This window comes from Pinus tabuliformis, chromosome 3_1 (assembly GCF_031772625.1).
Source record: "Pinus tabuliformis cultivar Carrire ecotype Pingquan chromosome 3_1, CPIR1, whole genome shotgun sequence".
NCBI classification, from domain to species: Eukaryota; Viridiplantae; Streptophyta; class Pinopsida; order Pinales; family Pinaceae; genus Pinus; species Pinus tabuliformis.
This window is the reverse complement of record NC_142301.1, coordinates 493372729-493394537: the sequence shown is the minus strand read 5'-3', so window position 1 is coordinate 493394537 and position 21809 is coordinate 493372729. Positions and strand designations below refer to the sequence as shown.

General features: G+C 36.5%; 1 protein-coding gene across 5 annotated transcripts in view; it reads right to left on the bottom strand.

Annotated features, from left to right (window-relative positions):
* The window catches only part of LOC149187956 (pentatricopeptide repeat-containing protein At1g10910, chloroplastic-like), a 420882-nt gene that overhangs the window by 305374 nt on the left and 93699 nt on the right, over positions 1–21809 (bottom strand). For all 5 annotated transcript variants that reach the window (XM_089411507.1, XM_089411510.1, XM_089411506.1 and 2 more), the window contains exon 2: positions 3661–3745. In XM_089411507.1, the coding sequence (XP_089267633.1) occupies positions 3661–3745 (85 nt within the window). The remainder of the gene's footprint in view (positions 1–3660; positions 3746–21809) is intronic.

The following is a 21809-nucleotide window of genomic DNA, read 5'->3' as shown; positions in this document are numbered from 1 at the left end:
AGCTACACCAGACTTCACAAAAACCTTTATTGTGGAATGTGATTCCTCAGAAAATGGAATTGATGCCATTTTAATGCAAGAAGGAAGACCCATTGCTTTTGGAAGTCGTCCAATCAAAGGAAAGATTTTACACACACTTATTTATGAGAAGGAAATGCTGGCAATACTACATGCACTAAAGCAATGGCAACCTTACCTAATGGGAAGACACTTCAAGGTAAAAACAGATCATGATAGTCTTAAATAATTTTTGGAACAAAGATTATCTTCAAACAAGCAGCAAAAATGGGTCACAAAGATGTTGGGTTATGACTTTGAAATCATCTACAAAAAAGGAAGCAAAATGTTGTTGCAGATGCACTATCAAGAAAAGATGAGGATGCGGAAGCATTGCTTTGTGCCATTTCATATCCAATATGATTGGATAACTGAAGCAAGGGATGAATGGAAGAATGACGAAAACGTATGGACATTCATTCAAAAGTTGCAGCAAGATCCCAGTACATATGATACATTTAGCTGAAAAAATGATTCATTATGGTACAAAGATTGCTTATATCTTTATAAGAATTCCCAGCTCAAGAAAAAATTAATTTTGGAATTGCACACCTACACCTTAGGAGGATACTCAGGATTTTTAAAAACTTACCACAGGGTCAAGATGGATTTTTTTTGGGATGGTCTTAAATCTGATATTCGAAAGTTTGTGATAGAATGTTTCGTTTGCCAACAAAATAAAGTTGAGACAATTAAAACCCCAGGTCTGTTACAACCTTTACCCATTCCAAATCAGCGTTGAGAGGAGGTCCCAATGGATTTTATCGCAGGTTTACCCAGGTCTAAAGGAAAGAGTGTCATCATGATGGTAGTTGATAGACTTACCAAGTATGCACACTTTTGTGCATTCTCTCATCCTTTTAAAGTCAGTACAGTTGCTACTGCATTTATGGAAACAATTCAAAAGCTACATGGAAGCCCAAAGATTATTGTAAGTGACAAAGATCCCATTTTCACTGGAAATTTTTGGACCGAATTATTTTCTTGTCTCGGTATTCAATTAGCTCATAGCTCATCTTACAATTCAAAAGCTACATGGAAGCCCAAAGATTATTGTAAGTGACAAAGATCCCATTTTCACTGGAAATTTTTGGACCGAATTATTTTCTTGTCTCGGTATTCAATTAGCTCATAGCTCATCTTACCATCCTCAATCTGACACGAAAACTGGCATGGTGAACAAATGTTTGCAAGGATATCTTTGTTGCTTTGTATCTGATAAACAAATACAATGGGTCAAGTGGTTACCTCTAGTTGAATGGTGGTATAACGCTTCCTTCCATACTGCAGCAAAAATGACCCCATTTATGGCACTTTATGGATATCATCCATCACATTATCCTTAAGAGAAATTTCTAAGGTTCAAGCAATGGAAGATTACATCGAGCATCAACAACAAGTTCTCCAACTCTTAAAGGATAACCTCACTCTGGCGTGGAATCGAAAGAAACAACAAGCAGATCAACATCGCAGTGAAAGAAGTTTTGATGTAGGCGACTACGTATTTTTACGGCTACAACCATACAAACAAATGCCCCTCAAGCAAGCTAAGAAGGATAATAAATTATCACCCAAATACTATGGTCCTTACAAGGTGTTGCAAAAGATTGGTACTATGGCATACAAATTGGAGTTGCCTGCATCTTCCCTAGTACACCCAATTTTCCATGTTTCATGCTTAAAGAAGGTTATCGGCAACAAGCTCTCGGTTCAAACAGTGTTGCCAAAACTTGACGAAGAAGAAAAAATCATATTTGAGCCTGAAGAAGTTATGGAAACAAGAACTCGACAGCTACGGAATCGATTAATTTCATAGTATCTCATTAAATAGAAGAACTTACCCATTGAAGATTCCACATGGGAGGATGAGAATTCTATACAGAAGCATCCGGAACTACTCAAGTGTTGAGGACAACATTTTTTTGAAAGAGAGGGGCATGTTAGGTCCCTATAATACTAGTGTATCCCCCTTATTGTTATCGTTAGTGTAGCCCCCTATTGTTATTGTTGTGCCCATGTATCCCCAATATTGTTATTTTTGTGCCCCATAGAACCCACTATTGTTATCGTTGTTCCTTTACATTATTATTGTTATATAGGCTCTGATTATATTGTGACCCCTTATACTCCTATATATACCAAGGAGCTTTTATCATTTGTATCATCAAAGAATTGTTATTGTGATGTAAAGGAGGTTGTCCCCTTGAAGAAGCTATTTCTCAAGTTGTTGATCTATCTTTTCTTCTATTTTGTGAGTTAGTTGCATAATACCAAGTCATATCTTAAGTTATTATAGTTGTGAGTCATTGTATATTTATCAATTTTCTATTTTCTGCACTTTCTATATTACACGCATAAAAACAATGACTTAATAAATTCAAAAGTCTAAGAAAAATAACCCTCATAGTATAGATTTTGGATTCTCGGTATAGATTTATTAGACCTGTTGTGACAAACTGTCTAGTGGAATATCCATGGCAATTTACAAATCATAATCCCATGGTAATCAGAGAAACTCTGAAAAATTGGAATGCATCCAAAAGTCAAGTCATACTGGGTCAGGAAAATGTGACCAAAGGCCAGATCAAAAATGAGCTTTGATACCAATGAAATGGACAAAGTTCATTTACTAAAGAAATATCCAGCATAAGGACACACAACTGAAATCCATATAGGTATAATGAATGAAGGAATAAGATAGAACAAATGATATAACAGTTAAAATGACCTACATGACAATATATATATGCACATTGATGGCTCACGAGTTTGATGGGACATGTCTTTTTGTTACGTAATGTGTCACTTCATTAAACATTGTTTAATATTACTAGTACTATGACTATTAGCATATACGTGTCCATTACAGAGCTCCATTTTGTCGGCTAGGATTTTTCTTACCCATTCATTGCTGTGGTTTTGGAGAGCTAGAGCATTGTACTAGCCTCGGGATGAGACTATGGTATCAACATAAATTTCATCCATATATATATATATATATATATATAGATTTCAGCTGTTCAAAACTGTATTATTGTTTGTTTGATTTATAGCTGTATTTATCTTTGCTTATTTTCAGCTATATTTATCTTCATGGTTTGGTAATTTCCAGCACTCATATGTCTTGCTGATTTGACGTGAGTTAAAGCTGAAATTGTTAAATGATCCATCATTAATCTTGAAGAAGATAGGGAAGACTCACTACTGTAAGTACAGCTATCATAAAGTAAATTTCAGATCAGTTTTATGAATGTTAAGATTGCCCTAGAGGGCTAAAAGTTGTTGGCACACTTCAGTATCTTCTCTCTTACGCTGCCTTTTTTATTGGGTTTGGTAAGAGATGAAATATTGTTTGTTCTTGCTATGTTTTATTTATATTTCATAACAGCCCCAAGGCTGAAAATTCACAGGGTCAAGATCAGGGAAACCTCCTGGAAAAAGGTGAAATTTATGAAATTACATTAACTGCCCTAGTTCAGAAAATTCCTACAAAAACAGTATATTTATTCTGAAAACAATGCGAATTAGTCCACATATTTACTTTATACATTAAAATATATATATATATATAGAAAACAAAAAGCTAAAGTACACATGTACAACCTGAGAAACTTCTTGCCATTTTTGCATTCTCCCAAAATAACGTAGAACCAAGTTTAGATCTTGTGTTTGCAATTTTTCACCAACCCTGCAAAAAATGAAAGGACCAGGTTGCTTGATTTCACATATAGTCATTTCATTTCACACTGAAACTTGGCATTCATATTGAAGACTTCTAAATATTAGAGCCAACTAAATTATACAACACAAATAGTTACAAGATTATGATAATCCATTCAGACACATTGTCTCTAACCATATTATAAATATACTTGAGATCAATAAGTGTGTTGTTGAAAATGAAATAAACATACATGAGTTTCATTGTTGTTAATGTTTCATGGAGACTTTTTCCTATCATTCTAATTTTGAAGGCATAGTAATGAGCCCATTATTTATTTAGAAGGAAGCAATGTAAGGAGGTTCTCCAACTTGTTTATTTGTTATTTTATTTCTGCAATTATTTGCCATCTATCAATTTAAGTTGCATATTGGAAGTACATTTCAGCCATAAAACGGCACCTTCATATTAGCATCGATGAGTACCATCACTAGCCCTACAAGACTAGTTTCCATAACACATTCCCAACAAACATTTGGGGTTAAATGTATAAATTTAGTTCCTTTTTCCCTTGAGTGTGCAATCAAATGATGGAGGTATATCAAACTAGTATTTGTTGAAGAATTAATGGCACTGGTGTTTGTTAGGATTCTTCACTGCTTGATAACAATTTGTGAAGCACTTTTACAATTATCTTAGCTTGATCTTCTTCTTATTATTAGTGTCTGTGTTTCATCAAGCTGCTACCAAAAACATAAAGACAAGAACACAAATGTTGGCTCTCTGCCATGGCCAAAACCTCTCTCTTTTAGAGGAAAACCCTTTGGTAAGTTTCTCTTATTGAAGCTTCTTATTGATCACTGCCAAACCCTAGACCCTTGACTAGGATGTCCTCCAAGCACAAGTCAAGTCCTCTCCTCTTTTATGCACTTTGTTTCCCAACACATAGACTTCCTTCTTCCGGCACTTTGCTCCCCAGCATTTTGTCCTCCTTCTTTGTTTCTAGTCTAGAGATAGACCTTCCTTGAGTGAGCCTTCTAGATGAGATGTTCCTCTTCTATCCTTTGCTCAAGTAGACTTCTTCTTTTGTTGACCAAACGAGATCCTTCTTGAGATATGGGTGTATGATTGTACTGCTGTTCTGCTGCCCTAGTTTTCTCACGTGTGGAGGGTACCCTTAGTGAATTAGGGTCCTTTCACCTTCGCTAGAGAGTGAGACTTCTTCGCTTGACTTGGGAGGCCTTGTAGGCCTAATATCTAGCCCAAACACCAACGAATCTTGCACTGAAATTTTACTGCTGTTATATCCGCAATCTGTCCTCCTTCTCCTCACATGTGTGACTGTTTCATCCCCTACACTTCGACCTTCTTCCTCCTTTCTTCGCTTGTCTTGGAGACCCTTAGACTTGCCTTTTCCCTTCACTTTCTTGACTTCCACCTTCGCTGATTTCAAAGCTTGTGTTCTATGCATTATGAGGGAGTGGACAGCCTCTATATATAGAGGATTGTCCCTCCTCTAGGCCGACATTAGGCCAACATTCTGTCTTCAAGCCGACTTGACCCTATCTTCACTATTTTCTTCGTTTTGCTTCATTTGAATGACGTTGCTGCATGGAGAGGACTTGGAACTTTGCTTGGAGGTATCCTTTGAACTTTATACTATTTTATACATAGTGTAACATGCCCTCAAAGGGTCTTACATATATACATTGACTCTTGACTGCCTAGAATCACTTAAACATGTGCTTGACCTAATTCATTGAGCAAGAAACTCATTGACAAATATCATAAAAAATAATTTCTCTTTTCTTGAATAAATACAAAAGTCAAACTTACATTTATGAAGACCGAACCTAGTTACACTTCCTTCAACAATACTTTCATCCAAAGAGGTTGAATGTGACAGACTAGCCCTTTCTACCATATAGCCTACCTCAAGGTAGTTGATTGTGAGAAAACTCATTCTTTTTTTATGCAACGTTTCATGACTCCATTAACCCATAGATTGATAGGCATAAGTCCCAAATCATCCCATTTTCTTTTTCTCTTCTCGTTCCTTTCCCTCATTTATCATATCCCCTTCCCCATTCCCATTTCCTTTCCCATACTACAACCTTTGTTTTGTTAAGACTTACTCATCAAACTTCATCTCGAGTCTCCACTAGATAGCCTTCATAATCCTACCCTAGGGAAGATCCCATTCCGTTGGAGAAGAGCCAAACTTAAGTGTAAGGAAAAGTTGTTGAGGAGAAAACGGTCAGCCTTCAATAGTTACACAAAGCTACCACTTTGGTGCTTGGAACTTTACATTTTGTGGGTGCTAGATTTTGTTGTAACAAAGGCCACTAAAGAAGAAATAAGAAAAAGGAGAAAAGGAGAAAAAGTGGACGACCTATCAAAAGAGGAATAGAGCAGCTCCATGTAAACCTGAAGCAGAAAGGAAATCCAAAGGGCTCCTGTTAATAAGCAACCTATGCAGATAACTGGAGCCACCAGTGAACCTTCATCAAAAGGGCCTTCTATAGGTATAGCTTATGATTTGAATGTTGATTTGACCCAAGTCTCATCAAAGGTGAATGTGTTAGTTACATTCCTTGAATTAGCAAAGATACTTTCCCAGACAGAAGAGTTGAAAAAGTTGCTTGGTTTTGATCAAATTAATCAAGATTCTCTAGTGTTACAGGGGATGAACCAGGAAAGGAGAAAGGGCAATCATAACCCTTTCCTTATCTATCACCTTGATAGTCAAGGGCCTTCTACAGGTATAGCTTATGATTTGAATGTTGATTTGACCCATCTCATCAAAGTTGAATGTGTTAGTTCAATTCCTTGAAGTGGCAAAGATACTTTCCCAGACAGAAGAGCTGAAAAAGTTGCTTGGTTTTGTTAAAATTAATCAAGATTCTCTAGTGTTACAGGGGATGAACCAAGAAAGAAGAAAGGGCAACCATAACCCCTTCCTTATCTATCACCCTGACAGTCATTGATCATTTGTTGCATAATTGCATGATAAATTTGGAGCATTAACCAAAGTGATGTCACTCAAGGTGATGAATCAGTTAGGCCTTGGGACCTATTACCCACCACCTGTGGGTAGTGTATATAGGGGAAATTTTTTCTCCTAAATGGTCCTCATCCAGCGGCCAGGAGCCACTTGCAACCACCAGATAGCTTGATGTGCCATTTTCTCTACCACCTGAGCTAGCCATGTGATCCCTCGCCCATCTATCATAAATGTATGTTTGAAGATGAGCCTTCTGACCCTAAAGGTATGACTTTTCATTGGTTTAGTTGAGTAATTTGTTTACTTTTCATGGATACTTTTGGGCATGGATTGGTGGGGGAATTTGGCGAAAAGAGTGGGATAGGTATGTGCTCTTGTCTCCCATGCCCGATTTGGTGTTTAACCTTGTATCCTAGTCTCGTGGGATCTCATTTACTGGCCTCTAGCTCTAGTGTTGGCAAAATATGAGAAATCTCAATTTTGGTTGCGTGGTCCCGCTACCTGACACCACATACATCGCCCCTTTCCGCTTATTTTGACCCCATCCATCATTTTTTGCCATCTGGGTCAACATGTGTCCACTAGGTCCACATAGGGTTAGCCTCCCTGTTAAAATTGGCAACTAGGGAAAAACTTCATGTGGGTCATCTTATTCATGGTTGATAATATTTTTATTAGATTCCTCTCGTCGAGAGGTGTAGGATTGATATAAAGATCATCTGATTCCGATAAGTATTCATGGAGATATGAATTTATTTTGATTATGGAATTATTATCAAGCCGACCTACAACTCATGTAGGCTCAGAAGCCCAACAATCACATCTATTCAAACACCAACATTGTGTATAAATACAGGAGGACTTTTCCTCATTTGGACTCACTCATCTCATCACATCTCTCTCTCTACTACACAGAAAAGAGTCTCTTCTCTATTGCACAAAAAAGGGTCTCTCCCTCACACGTGTGTTGCCGAAAGCTGCTGAAACTGAAGCTGCAACTGCAGAAGTAAAGATTGACCTGCGTGGACTAGAAGATCTCCTCATATGAACTGCGTTGTAGGTTCATCTGAACCTCCTCTGAAAGCCGCAACTTTTGGTGGTGGAATCAAGTCAATCCAACAGTGGTTTGCAAAATATCAACTGCCCTAGTTTGAAGCAGAGCTGCTAAAACTGAAGTTGCAACTGCATAAGTAAAGTTTGACCTGTGTGGACTAGAAGATCTCCTCATCTGAACTGCGATGTAGGTTCTTCTGAACCTCCTCTAGAAGCCGCAACTTTTGATGGTGGAATCAAGCCGATCCGACAATCGATTTGTGAGATATCGTCTGCCCTAGTTTGATGATGAAGCCGCTAATGCTGATGCTACTAATCTAGGGTTTGCTACTGTTGATATGAATCATATTTATTGTACTATTTCTCTCTACTGAATTATTGAAGATAAAAGAAGATTTGATCAAAGGGTTTCCCCACACATTGTGGGGTTTGTCCCTGGCTAGCCGCCACATCTTGTGTCTCTTGTCTTGGCTTGTTTTCTGTCGATCGTTTAATGTTCTATCTGCATTTTACTTTATGTACATAGAGAACCTTATCAAAGAATATAGAGATGTCTTCACTTGGACATACAATGACTTGAAAGCATTTAAGGGAGAGGTAAAAAACAAGCCCCAAACTTGTTAGAATTGAAGAGAACAGATCAGCAAAAGAGAGAACACAAATAGAGAACCTTATCAAAGAATATAGAGATGTCTCCACTTGGACATACAAAGACTTGAAAGCATTTAAGGGAGAAATCATTCAACATACCATCCATTAAAGAAAGATATGCGACCATTTAGGCAAAAGTTTAAGCGTATAAATCCTAAATTGGCTCCCCTCATTCAGAAAGAGCTTCAAAAGATGTTCGCTAGTAAAATCATCGCACCCACAAGACATTCATCTTGGATGGTGAACTCGGTGGTAATGAGGAAAAAAAGGGTGAAATATGGTTATGTTGATATCAAGAACATGAATCAGTTACCTCTCAAGGATAACTACTCCCTTTCAAGGAGAATTTGTTGCAGAGGGTAACAACATCAAGTATGATGTCCATGTTGCATGGCCATTTAGGATACAATCAGGTATTAGTGAAGGAGAAGTAACATAAAAGAGCATATGCTACATCATTGAGAATCTATGAATATTTGAGAAAGCCATCTTGGTTATTGTTGTTGGATCAACATTGCAAAGGGCAATGGAATGTGCTTTTAAGGATATAATTGGAATGACTATTGAGATACATGAGGAAGACTTGGCATAGGAAACAGGAGATCGCATTAAACATCTCAAGCAAGTATTTGTGGGCTATCACTGGACCCAAAGAAGTCAGTACTTGGAGTTAATTAAGGAAAGCTCTTTGGTTACATAGTGTCCAAGGAAGGAATTAACGGTAGCCCATCAAGGATAGAATCATTTCAATAGATAACACTGCCTAGATGCAGGAAAGCAATACAGTCTTTCTTTAGAAAGAACAACTTCATTGAGAGGTTTATACCCAACTTTGCAGAGATTACAAATCCCCTCTCTAATTTGTTGAATAAGGATCAAGTTTTCAGGTGGAATAATAAGAGTAAGAGGAAATTCAAGAAAATAAAAGAGGTAATTGTAATAACACCAGTATTGAAGAGCCCTAATTATTCAAAGCATTTTCGTGTTGAAGCTTGTGGTAGCTTTGGATGGTCTTTTGCGTAGGTTTGGTGTCTTAGCATGTAGGAGATGATTTATTGCCTCTTTAGGTGCTTACTTGATGGAGTAAGTGATTTATGTCTTATTTCCTAAGCCTAACTTAGCAAAAGCACAATAATTAAAGTCAATTATTTATTCCGGACTATTAAGTCAATTTCTAACGATAAATAATGAAATTATTTAAGTGGCTTAGGAATGATCTCAACCGTTGATCTTGTTGATTTTTGTGTGGCATGGAGAGGTATTCCCGCATGCCAAGAGGACTCCTAAATCGGCCTAGGAGAATTATAGAAATTAAAATAAAAAAACTGTTGTCTGCGATCATGTAGACCCAAAATTGTCAAGTCGGCCCCACCATGAAAGGGTGTGTCCCTTGATCAAAATCCACCCATTTTGACAAAGTATGTATACACAATGTGACATCTTCATTTGACCAATTCGGAGCATCACATCTTCTCTTCAAATCAGTGGTGCGTCTGAATAGAAAAAATTGAGTTGACTGAAGTTTCACTGAACTTGATTTTACAGACATTTCACTCCAGGTTTGAGATTGACAAAAAGGGCCAAAATTTTGACTATTGACCAACATTGACTTTTGCATTTTTTGTCTAGTTTGACCAATGTTGACTGACTAGAATTTTGGGTAGGTTTGACTAGTATTTGGACTTGGATTTTGGCACAAATTTCTAGACATTTTTTTTTATTGTAACCCTTGTTGAAGAATAAATTCTCCTAGACGAAAAGTTGTGTGGTTTTCTCCCAAGTTTGGGCTTCCCAGGGTAAATTTGTTGTCTCTATTGTGCATGGTTGTGTCTTTATGATCTTACTGTTTTCATTGCATTACTATTGAAATCTTTTGCATATAATTGCTCAATAATATCAGTGGCACAAAATAAATTGCATGAAGATTATTCGATAGTAATTATGAGATCAGAGGATTGGTTTCTACTATGCATCTTGTAGAAAATTCAACAGATCTCCTAGATCTTCTAGAAGGGAGATTAGAGTTAGGGATTTGGGCTTGATGAATCTTATAAATGAAAACCTAAGGGAGAGGTGAGAACACAACAACAAGAGAGAGAGGCAGCTACCACATTTTTGGGAAAGAGATTGTCTCAAAGAGGGAGAGTGATTTCATCGAGACTAAGGAGAAAGAGGAAGATTGCAGGTTGATTCAAGAATATTTTCAGGGGGGACAAGTTGTTGGAGATTGCAGGGCCGAATTGTTGAAGTGAGATTGAATTTATGGAGAGGTCGATTTGCTAAGGCCGAATTTCCTGAGGGGCAAAAGTTGATCGAAAGGAAGGTGGCAAGGCCAAGTTGTTGGTGAGAGGTGAGCCGAAATTCTCCAAGCTGAATTTCTTCAGAGGCTATTTCCCAATGGGGCTGAGTTACAGGTTTCAGTCAATGCATATTTCCTTGTAATTTCTCTGTGGGTCAAAACCTTGATTTTCCTTAATTAATTAATGAAGGAGAATCGTTGTGAGTATTTATCTCTTGTTGTCATGTGATTAGTCTCTCAGCTTTTATTCTTCCATTGCATATTAATTTATGGAATTTAAATACCAATGATTTTATTTTTCAACAATTCATAATTTATTTAGATAATAAAATAAATTTATGGGAATAAATAATTGTTGTGAGAAAATAAATACGGGCTCGTCTTAGGAGATTTAACATTTCATACATTCTCATTTGTATCTAAGGATACAATAGCAAGTGTGCTGTTGTAGAAGAATGATTAGAACATGGAGCAGCGCATAGCATTTTTGAGTAAGGCACTCAAAGATCCAAGGTTGAACATACTATTATAGTGAAGAATGCATATGCGGTTGTAAAATATCTAAAACATTTTTGAAGTTATGTGGGGTATTCCAGAATATAGAATATATTCCCCAACCAACTATTAAAAATATTCTAACCTAACAACATTTGCGAGGTGTTAAAGGACAACGAATGTTTAAAATTCAAGAGTATGATATGGAGAGTGTGTTAACCAAATTGTTTAAGCAATAGGGGTTGGTCAATATGCATAAAGAAGGAAATGAAAAGGCTTTAAGCATTAACAAAATAGAGGTAGTGGAGATGGAGTCTGCAATTATGGAAAAGTTAGAGCAACATGAATGGTATTTGAACATTATTTACAATTTAAAGAGCTTGACACGTTTAGATCATTACTAGAGCATAAGAGAATAGATTTGAGGTTAAAAGCATCAATGTATGGTTTAGGGAGGTTTGGGTGGAAGAAACCTAGAAAGTTTGGTCACCAAATGTGTAGATGATGTCAAAGCTCAAAGATTGATGACAAAATTGCAAGCGGGTCAGTGTGGAGGCCATTATCCAACCAAAACTACGATTCATAAGATCTTAAAGGATAGATGTTATTGGCCAATAGTGCTTGTTGATGTTGATGTGAGTAGCATCGAAAGGTCTTTTTCAATTGCTTGGTGTCTTAGCATGTGGAAGACATTATTTGCCTCTTCTAGTGATTTATGTCTTCTTTCCTAAGTTTAACTTAGGAAAAGTACAATAATTGAAGTCAAATAATTATTGTGGACTACTGGGTTATTTTCTAAGGATAAATAATTTAATTATTTAAGTGACTTAGAAATAATCTCAACCATTGATCTTTAAAATGTTTCTAGAAGGAAGATTCAAGATGTTTCTAGAAGGAATCTTCAAGATCTTTCTAGGAGGAAGATTCAAGATGTTTCTAGAAAGAATCTTCAAGATGTTTTTAGAAGGAAGATTCAAGAAGCTTCTAGAGAGGAGAATGGGGTTAGGTATTTGGACTCAATGAAGATTATAAATGGAGGCTAGCAATGGAGGTGAAGACGCAACAAAAAGCATAAGTGTGTGAGTGAGTCATCACAAGAGAGAGTGATGCTCTCTGCAGTTCGAGTGACTCAGTGACCTATGCGCAAAGGAGAAGTATGAGTGGGTTTGAGCAAATCCAGGAGGGCCGTGTTGGAGGAGATTGAAGGGTCGACTTTGCTAGAAGGAGATTGTGTTTGTCTGGGAGAGGTCGGTTTCCTCGAGTGTTGGGGTTTTTCCTGTGCGCATTAGTGACATGGTGTAGATCGAGTTGTTGAAGGGCATAGATCTGATTGCTGGAGGATGATTTCTTCAGAGCAATTTCATCTGGAGGTAGATTTCCTTAAGGTCAATTTACCTGGGCCAAATTCATTCTAGGGGAGTTAAGTTGCATGTTCCAAATTTTATTTTTCCTTGTATCTTAGTGAGTCGAACAACCCAGATTTTCCAGATAATGAAATGATAGAGAATTGTCTAGGGGTTAATTAGATTTTGCAATGTGCCATTGATCTGTATGGTTTTTTGTCGCTGCATATTTTTAATTCTAGAAGTTAAAGATACCAGTGATTTTATTTTTCGGTGATTCAGTTATTATTCGAGTAAATAAATAACAAACTAGGGATAAATTAATTTCCATGAGAAAAAAAATCTAACTGGTATTAGAAATTTAACAATTGATGACAACAATTTTGTTGGAGCATGTCAGCATTGTCACATATTTGCATGTAGGCAACATTTGGCAGTTTTACTTTTGCAGCTTATTGTAGTAGAAGCACCATTTCAACAGTGGGGTTTGGATTTCATTGATGATTTCTAAGGACATTTCTAGTAATGGCTTCCAATGGATTCTTACCACCATGGATTATTACCACTCATAGTTTTAAAAACCGGAACCAGGTTTCGAACTAGTCACCTATTTAACCGTGATTCGAAACCGAACCAAATCAAATCAGATTCAATAAACCGGAAAATGCCAACTACCAACTCTGCATTGGGATCAACACCCCCAACTCCACTAGACAGTTCCAAACTAGCTCCAAGATGACAAAGAACCTCCAAACTTCTTATTGTTGCTCCAAAACTCAATGTTGGTGCAAAACTGTCCAAGCTCTCATATGCACACAAACACTAGAAATCAAATGTGTGAGGCAAATAGGAGCTTAGGTATTATTTTATAAGCTTAGGGGGGCATATTTAGAAGGGAACCTACCATGGTTTGCTAAAAACCACCTAGGAGTCCCATCAACATGCCCAACCATGTGGCTTCCTAACTGGACAATTTTGTACAAAAATAGGCCAAACCGGCTAATTTGGTACCCAATCAGTCTTGACCAACCAATCAATTGGATTTGTTAGGCCGGTTTGATATCTCAAGGAGCTAACCGGCCGATTCGACCAAAATGGTTTTTGAAACTAGGACACGCACAATCAAGGCAACCAACAAAGTGGTAATGGATTCTTTAGAGAATAAGATAATCACAAGGTTTGTTGTCCTAGCAAAGATTACAACCAATAATGCTAAAGCATTTAGCTTAGTAGATTTATCAGCCATTTGTTTCAACTATGTCATTGCCCTATCCCATTCATCAGGCTATTACCCACAAGGAAATGGTTTAGCTAAGTCAAGCAATAAGAATCTAATGGTCATCATCAATAAGACTATGTGACAACAAAAGAAATTGGGATAGTAGAATAAAATATGCTATATGGGCAGATTGGATAACCAAAAAACAAGTTATAGGAAAAGTCTTATTTGAGTCGGTATACAAGATGGAGGTCACATTACCTATTCATCTAAAGACCCGAGTATATCAATTGTTGTAATATTTCATGTCAGATCAAGAAGTAGTTCAAGCAAGGGCGAACTATCAGCTTGATGAAAATAGGCCAAAAATATTTGATCACCTTGTTTAGAGTTAGAAAAATCAAGGTACATTTGATAGGAGGGCTTGTGCAAGAATTTTGTAAAAAGGAGATCTTGTTCTCATGTCAAATAAGAGGAAATAAAAACCAAGGAAACACAGCAAGTTTGACAACTTATGGTTGGTTCACTTTTGGATGGAAGATATCACAAGCATGAATTCTTTCTATCCTAGCCACCTAAATGCAAAAAAGTCACTGATGCAAATTTCAAGCAATTATTTGAGATGGCAATTAATGCAATGGATAAATTAGTAGATTAGGAAAAAATAATCTTGTAAAGTAGTAGATTAGAGCAATTGTTCAATTTCATGTTCCCTTTGACAATTTTGGCTCATGTCTTGTTTTAAAGCCACTCTTTACACCATGCATTTGAGTGCATTCGTGTTATTGATTCTGCTAACAGTATGCAATGTGTTAAGGTGAGAATCTCACCCTACCATAGGATCTTACATCTTTCATTGTTGATTTCAATCAAGTAGTCATAGATTTTTGGAGTTCCCGTGCACTCTATTCCAAAGCTCATGACGCCATGTGGAGCCAGATATTACACCTCACATTGCATGAGGTTTCACCTTGCGTATTTCATCTCTTGTGACAAAGACTTGTAGTATTGCATTGATGGTAATTTGACTGATTCGTGGGGTTACTATGGGCCTGTACATTTCCCTTGCTAATTGTTTTGACCATCACCAATGATAAGTCTGATTTGCGTAGAAGAAAGCAATTGATTGCACATTCTATTTGCTCATGCCCGTAGAACATATTCACCGCAAATACTTCTTTGGCTCATTATTGCCAAGACAACATCCTATTTCTTCACATTCACCGCTCGGTGCATGCAGTTATGTTCTCCAACGATTGATTATTGATATACCATGGCTGGTATCGAAGCATTCTTTGCATTATGTTATACTCAACATTGTGGTGACATGCTTGATGTATTGACTTATTACTTCGGAAGGTGCTTCACATGGTCCCCTTTTGATTATGATGTCCTAGTCACCATGACTAGGCTTAAATAGGTTGTGGTGCAATTTAGTGATATCGACTGAGGAGATGAGTTCCCTAGCAGCTAGCACATGGGGTGTATATTTTACACAAGGATTACACCTTGGTATCATCGACATTACACTTTTGGAGAGTGCTTGGCTTTATACACCCCTTTTCACATGGTTCCAGGTATTTTAGTGTATTATTTCATGTGGTTTGAGCTTCCTCGTGTGAGCACCCTACTCTATTTGGGGGCTTTTAGTTTTGACATATACTTTATAAATGTATTATGACATCGATCATCGCCCCTAATGGTGTGCTCCTCTTGTTTAGACATCTTTATGAGGTTATAGAGCTTTTGACAACTAGTTCAACCCACATTTGACTTGATTGGAGGCTTATCTCTTAAATGCCCTTACTTATTTGGCTTGATTTCACACTTGGAGTGGTTTGTTATGATGAAAACATTGATTTACTATGGAGCGCTCACCTTCTTTGGCACACATGTTGAGGCATCTCTTCAGATTTTATATGATTATTTTGCTTGAGAGATGGGGTCCTTCCCTTCTTCCATGAAATTAGTTAGTATTTTACACATGGATTAATGATTTTGTGAGTGAGTTGACTCCTTATGCATGGTATATAAGCGTTGGCACACATATGAGGAGTCGCTATGTGATGGAAATGAACTTCTAATTAAGAGAAGATATAAATATATTTATTATTGATGATAAAAATGATTGATGATTACATTATCTCGTGACGGTGTACCTAAATAGGCATTGACTAGTCACAATGGGTTTTGAACAATCTTGACTCTTGAATTTTGATAATTAATTATTTATTAATGTTTTTTATTGTTTATTAAATATTTATCATTTAATTATTTATTATTTATTTATTATATTCATAACATTGCAACTCCTTTAGAGATGCTTTTTCCTCAAAGCAAGGGTAATGATGGGTACTCTTGTCGGAACTTTTATGTTTCCCATGAAGAATCTTCTCCCAGAATTTTTTTCCATTTAATGAGATATTCTTTAATAGTTTTAGAACATATTTATTTTCCCTGGGAGAAAGAATGTTTTCTGGTTCTAAAACGATTCTTCCTTCGTCATCAACTTTGTGTATGTCTGTTTGAACTAACTAATTTCATCTTAGAATTTTTTTAAGACACGATACATGGAACACATAAGCCACTTCACTGATTTTTTTGCTTATTTGAAACGGTCCATAAAATTTTGGAGCCAACTTGTTCTTTCCTTGTTGCTTAAGAGATAATCGTTTGTAGGGTTGAAGCCTTACGAATACCGAATCGCCTTCTTCGAATTCTCTCTTTGATCTGTGTTGATTTGCTTGTTGTTTCATTTGATTACTAGTTGTTGTTAAATTTGCTTTTAATATTTTAATGAATTTTTTATTTTCTTCCAATTGATTATTTACTACTTGAACCTTAAAGTCACTCAATGTGAATTCCTTCCATTTTGGTGGTTCATAACCATATAATGCTTGAAAATGAGTCATTTTAGTTGATGTATGGTAGGTAAAATTGTATCACTATTTGGCTAGGTGTAACCATTGAGACCATTTATTTTGTATATCTGTTACAAAACAACCAAGATATGTTTCTAAACATTTGTTCACTATTTTTGTTCTTGCGTATGTTTGCAGATGATAAGCTGAACTCATTTTAAGGGATATTCCAGCCTGGTTACAAAAATCCTTCCAAAAATTCCCTTTAAATTTTGCATCCCTATTGTTGATGATGACAATGGGGAGCCCATGTAATTTATAGATGTTTTTGCAAAAAAATTCTGCAATTTGTTTTGTTGAATCTATCTTCTTAACTGCCATGAAATGTGTCTATTTGGTTAGTCTTTCCAACAAAATGAATATTTTGTCCTTTCCATCAGACATAGGCAACCCTTCGATGAATTCCATCAAGATTTCCCCCCACTTTTGATTTGGAATATGTAAAGGGTGAAGTAACCTTGGGATTAAAACATTCTCATTTTTATTTCTTTGACAAATATCACATTTGGCGACGAATTTTTGGATTTCCCTTTCCAATAAAATGATTGACGATCATTATAATATATCTTGAAGATTCCAACATGTCCTGCTGTTGGTGAACTATGTGTTTCTTTTAAAACCTTCATTTCAAATTTGGAGGATGGGATTAGATATATTCTATCTTTATACCATAAGATATCATTTTTCCATTCAAACTTTGGATTTTGATCCAAATTTTCAATTATAGAGCAAGATTATGGATCTTTGGCATATTCAATTTGAATCTCATCTAATGAGCTAGGAACTACTACTAATGTTGCACATGTAGTTATGTTGTCATCTTTTCGTGAAAGTGCATCAGCAACTACGTTATCCTTCCCCTTTTTATGTAATATTTCCATGTCAAAAGTTGAGTTTGTACATCCATTTATGTTGTTTCATAGACAATGTCTTTTGTTGTAACAAGAATACAAAACAATTGTGATCTGTACGAATCGAAAAGTTGTTTCCCAAGAGGTATTGTTGCCATTTATTCAATGCATGTATGATGGCAAGCATTTCCTTATCATAAGTAGACTTCAAGCTTTCCTTTTTGTTGAGCTTTCGACTTTCAAAAGCTATTGGGTGGTTGTCCTGCATTAATACTACCCTCATCCAAAACCCCAAAGCATCACACTCTACCACAAAAGGCTTGGAAAAATATGGGGTTTCCAATACTGGAGTGGATGACATTACTTCTTTTAATGCCTCAAAACATTTTTCTGCTTCGCTATCCCAATGAATGGCATTTTTCTTTAACAAGTTTGATAGAGGTGCAGTCAAATGCGCATAATTTTTGAAAAATATTCTATAATATCTTGTTAATCCTAGAGATCCTCTTAGTTTTGATATATTTTTTGGTTTTGGCCATTCTTTGATTGCTTTGATCTTACTAGGGTCTACCTTGACTCCTTCCTTGGATATGATGTGGCTGAGGTATTTGACTTCTCTTTCACCAAAAGTACATTCGATAATTTTTCATAGAACTAATTTTTCTAGTAAGGAAAGTACATCCTCCAAATGCTTAAGGTAAGAACACCCAAGTCTTGTTGTAGATAAGGATATCATCAAAGAAAGTTAATACAAACTTTTGTAAGTATGGACGAAAAAGCTCATTCATAGTTGCTTGAAATGTAACTAGGACATTCGTTAATCCGAATGGCATCACTTTGAATTCATAGTGTCCTTCATGAGTTTTGAAAGCAGTCTTATTGACATCTAGCCTTACTCGTATTTGATAATAACTTGACCTCAAATCTAACTTCGAGAAGAACTTTGCTCCATGGAGTTCGTCTAATAACTCATCTATGAATAGAATGGGGAATTTTCTTTTTATAGTTATTTTGTTTAACCCTCGATAGTTTATACATAGTCTAAAAGATCCATCCTTCTTTTGAAGCAATACAACTTGAGCTACATATGGGCTTTTGCTTGTTGTAATAACTCCACATTTTAATAGATCTTAAATTAGTCTTTCTATCTTTGTTTTGTGATGATGAGGGTATCGATATGGTTTAATATTAACTGGCGCCACATTTGGTTTAACTTGGATAATGTGTTCTATCTTTTTCTCTAGAGGTAACTTCATAGGAAATTCTTGAAATACTTTGTTATACCTTTGGAACAAAGCTACAACCTTTGGGTGTTGTGGTTGATCTGCATTTGTAGTTAATAACTCTATTTGTTGACATTGTGCAATATGCTAGTGCTCCCTTTCGAATAACTTTTTTCATTTGTTGTGAAGTAACAATTTGAGTAAGAGGTGGTTGGAATCCGAACAATTTATATCTTCTACCAGCCCATTTGAATTTAATAAATTGTTTCTAGTGATTTGCAGAGTATGTTCCCAATGGATATAGCCATTGGATTCCCAAAACAACATCTACTCCTCCCAGGGGTACTACATAGAAACCAAACTCCATCTATTCTTTTGTCGTTCGCCGCCATTACCCTTACATCTGTCACTAGGTACACAAATAGATTTAGTTTTCTTGAAATATTTACATCTGTAAAATTATGAGTGCTCCCTATGTCTACTAACACAGTGACATTTTCCTTTTTTTATGTCCTCTTAATTTCAAGGTTTGTGGTTGCACTAATCCTGTGATTATAGTAAGAGAAATCCTAGGCATGTCCTTTTCCTCTGGTTTTGTGCTTGGGGCTTCAACTTCCTCTTTAGTCTCTTCATCTAAATCACTGCTAGCTAAGTCTTCCTCATGTTCTGCTTCACAAGTGTAGAGTTTCTCTGTATTGCATTTATGTTTGTGTGCATATTTGTCTCCACATTTCCACCATTTGTTTTCCTTTTTCTTCTCTAGATTCAAGTAGCAATTACCATTGTCTCGTAATTGAGGTGGTATATATTTGTTAGATTTATCTAAAAAAAATTACTTGATTTTTCGTTTGAATATTTGCTTGCTTTTTTGCGACTTGTGAATGATGTCTTATTGAATCTGATTTTTTGTTCAATGAGCCTTGTTATGTATCTAACATCTTCAATAGTGTTTGGCCTCCATAGTTTCATTTCAACTCGGACATAATCCTTTAGTCCACATATATACATTTGAAGTAGCTACTCTTTTGTGAATCTGCTTTGTCATGTCGCCAATACTTCCCATTTGTGGGTATAATCACTTAAGGTTCCCTTCTGCTTGAGATGTACAAATTTATTGTACAAATCATCATCCTCTTAATCATGAAACCATTTTAATAATGTTGTTGTGAAACCTTGCCAATGAAAAGAATGAACATCACATTTCTTTGTCCACCATAGGAACCAGTCATAAGATTCCCCTTTAAGATTGTTGGAAGCAGTCATTATGTTTTCTCTTTCACCTAATGGGGGTTTTCTTCAAAAATTTCGTCCATCTTGTTGACCTAGATGACTACTCTGTGATCTTTATCGTCATATTTTGGTAATTCATTCTTAATTCATTGATGATTTTTGTCTAGGATTCTACTGTGATATTGGTTGCTTGAAAAGAATATCTCAGGATGTTCTTGATGATCATGTTCACTTGCATTTTGCAAACTAGTTATCGACCTTTGATAGGAAAAAGGTTGTATTGCTAACGTGTCTATCTTCTGCATTAGTTGACTAATTTGTTCGCTATGGTAATTAAGTGTTTTGGTGGTTTCGTTGATTGTCATCTTTGTAGTATTTTATTCCTCTTCTCAATCAATGTTTTCTGTTAATTCTATTTGTAGCTTTTCGTTGAGACGATATCGCACATTATTGACTTCATCCTTATCACGGTTGACTTCCACATGTAGATCGTTGTTAACCATTTTGGAGTTGCCTTTTTTACTTGTGGACCCCACTATATATATATATAATTTATTTTAATTAATTAATAATATTATTTTATAATATTAATATTTTTTAAATATTATTCTAGCTACAAGGTCCTAATAATAATAATATTTGATTTATTATTATTATCTTACTATTACTATCTTATTATCTTATTATTACTATCTTATTATTCAGTGTGGCTTCCTATGGGGAGGTTCGGCAACTAACCGTAAATGGGCTCTAGTAAAATGGGCCACCGTCTGTACTCCCAAAGACAAAGGGGGCATTGGACTGAGAGACCCAGAGCATAGCAACTCCATCATGAGCGCCAAAATCTGGTGGCAATGGGTCACTAATCCAGAAAAGCCCTGGGTCAAACTATGGACAGCCAAATATGCCAACAACAGACCTCCGGAGGAACTCATCAGGTTCACTCCCAATGTCAAAGGCTCGCTAATATGGAATGCAGCCAAACAGCACTTCCACTTAATTCAAACGCACAGCTTCTGGGAAGTGAGGAATGGCAGAACGGCAAGATTCTGGACGGATGCATGGAACCAGATGCCAAAGCTCAACAGTATTCTGCACCCAGCTCCAGAATTCAACAGGCAGGAGCAGCAGCAAGAAAAGATCCAACAGTTCTGGTTGCAGGACACGGAGAATGGCTTCAGGAAATGGAAACAGGGTAATCAGTTAATCTATAACACAAACCTTCAAGACGCTGAGCAGCTGGAGAAGGAGCTTCGGAAAAGAAATATCAGACATGACGAAGGAAATGACATCCTTCGTTGGGGATATCAACCAAAAGGCACCTACACTCCTTCAGAGGCGTACAAAATAGTAAGCAATATTACCACTCCGTCTGACCCAATCTGGCGCAAAATCTGGGAGCTCGACTCCTGGCCCAAAGTCTCTTACTTTCTATGGTTGGTAGGACATAAAAGGATACTCACTTGGGATAAATTAAGAAGAAGAAACTTTCATGGTCCATCCATTTGTTATAATTGCAATCATAATGAGGAAACTCTCCAACACCTCCTGGACTCCTGCCCCTTAGCCAATCAGCTATGGGAAAAGGCAAGCTTCAGATGTCAAAGAAGATGCAGAATGGAGAACGACATTACCAACTCTTTAAGACAATGGCCTCAGAAACCTTATAAAAGCGAGCTCCTCAACTGTTTATGGAACATAATCCCAGGTCTAATCCTCTGGAGCATATGGAAGGAAAGAAACAAACGAATATTCAAAAACCAATGTTCTCCGATCGAGGACATATGGAGGAGGTTTTGTGG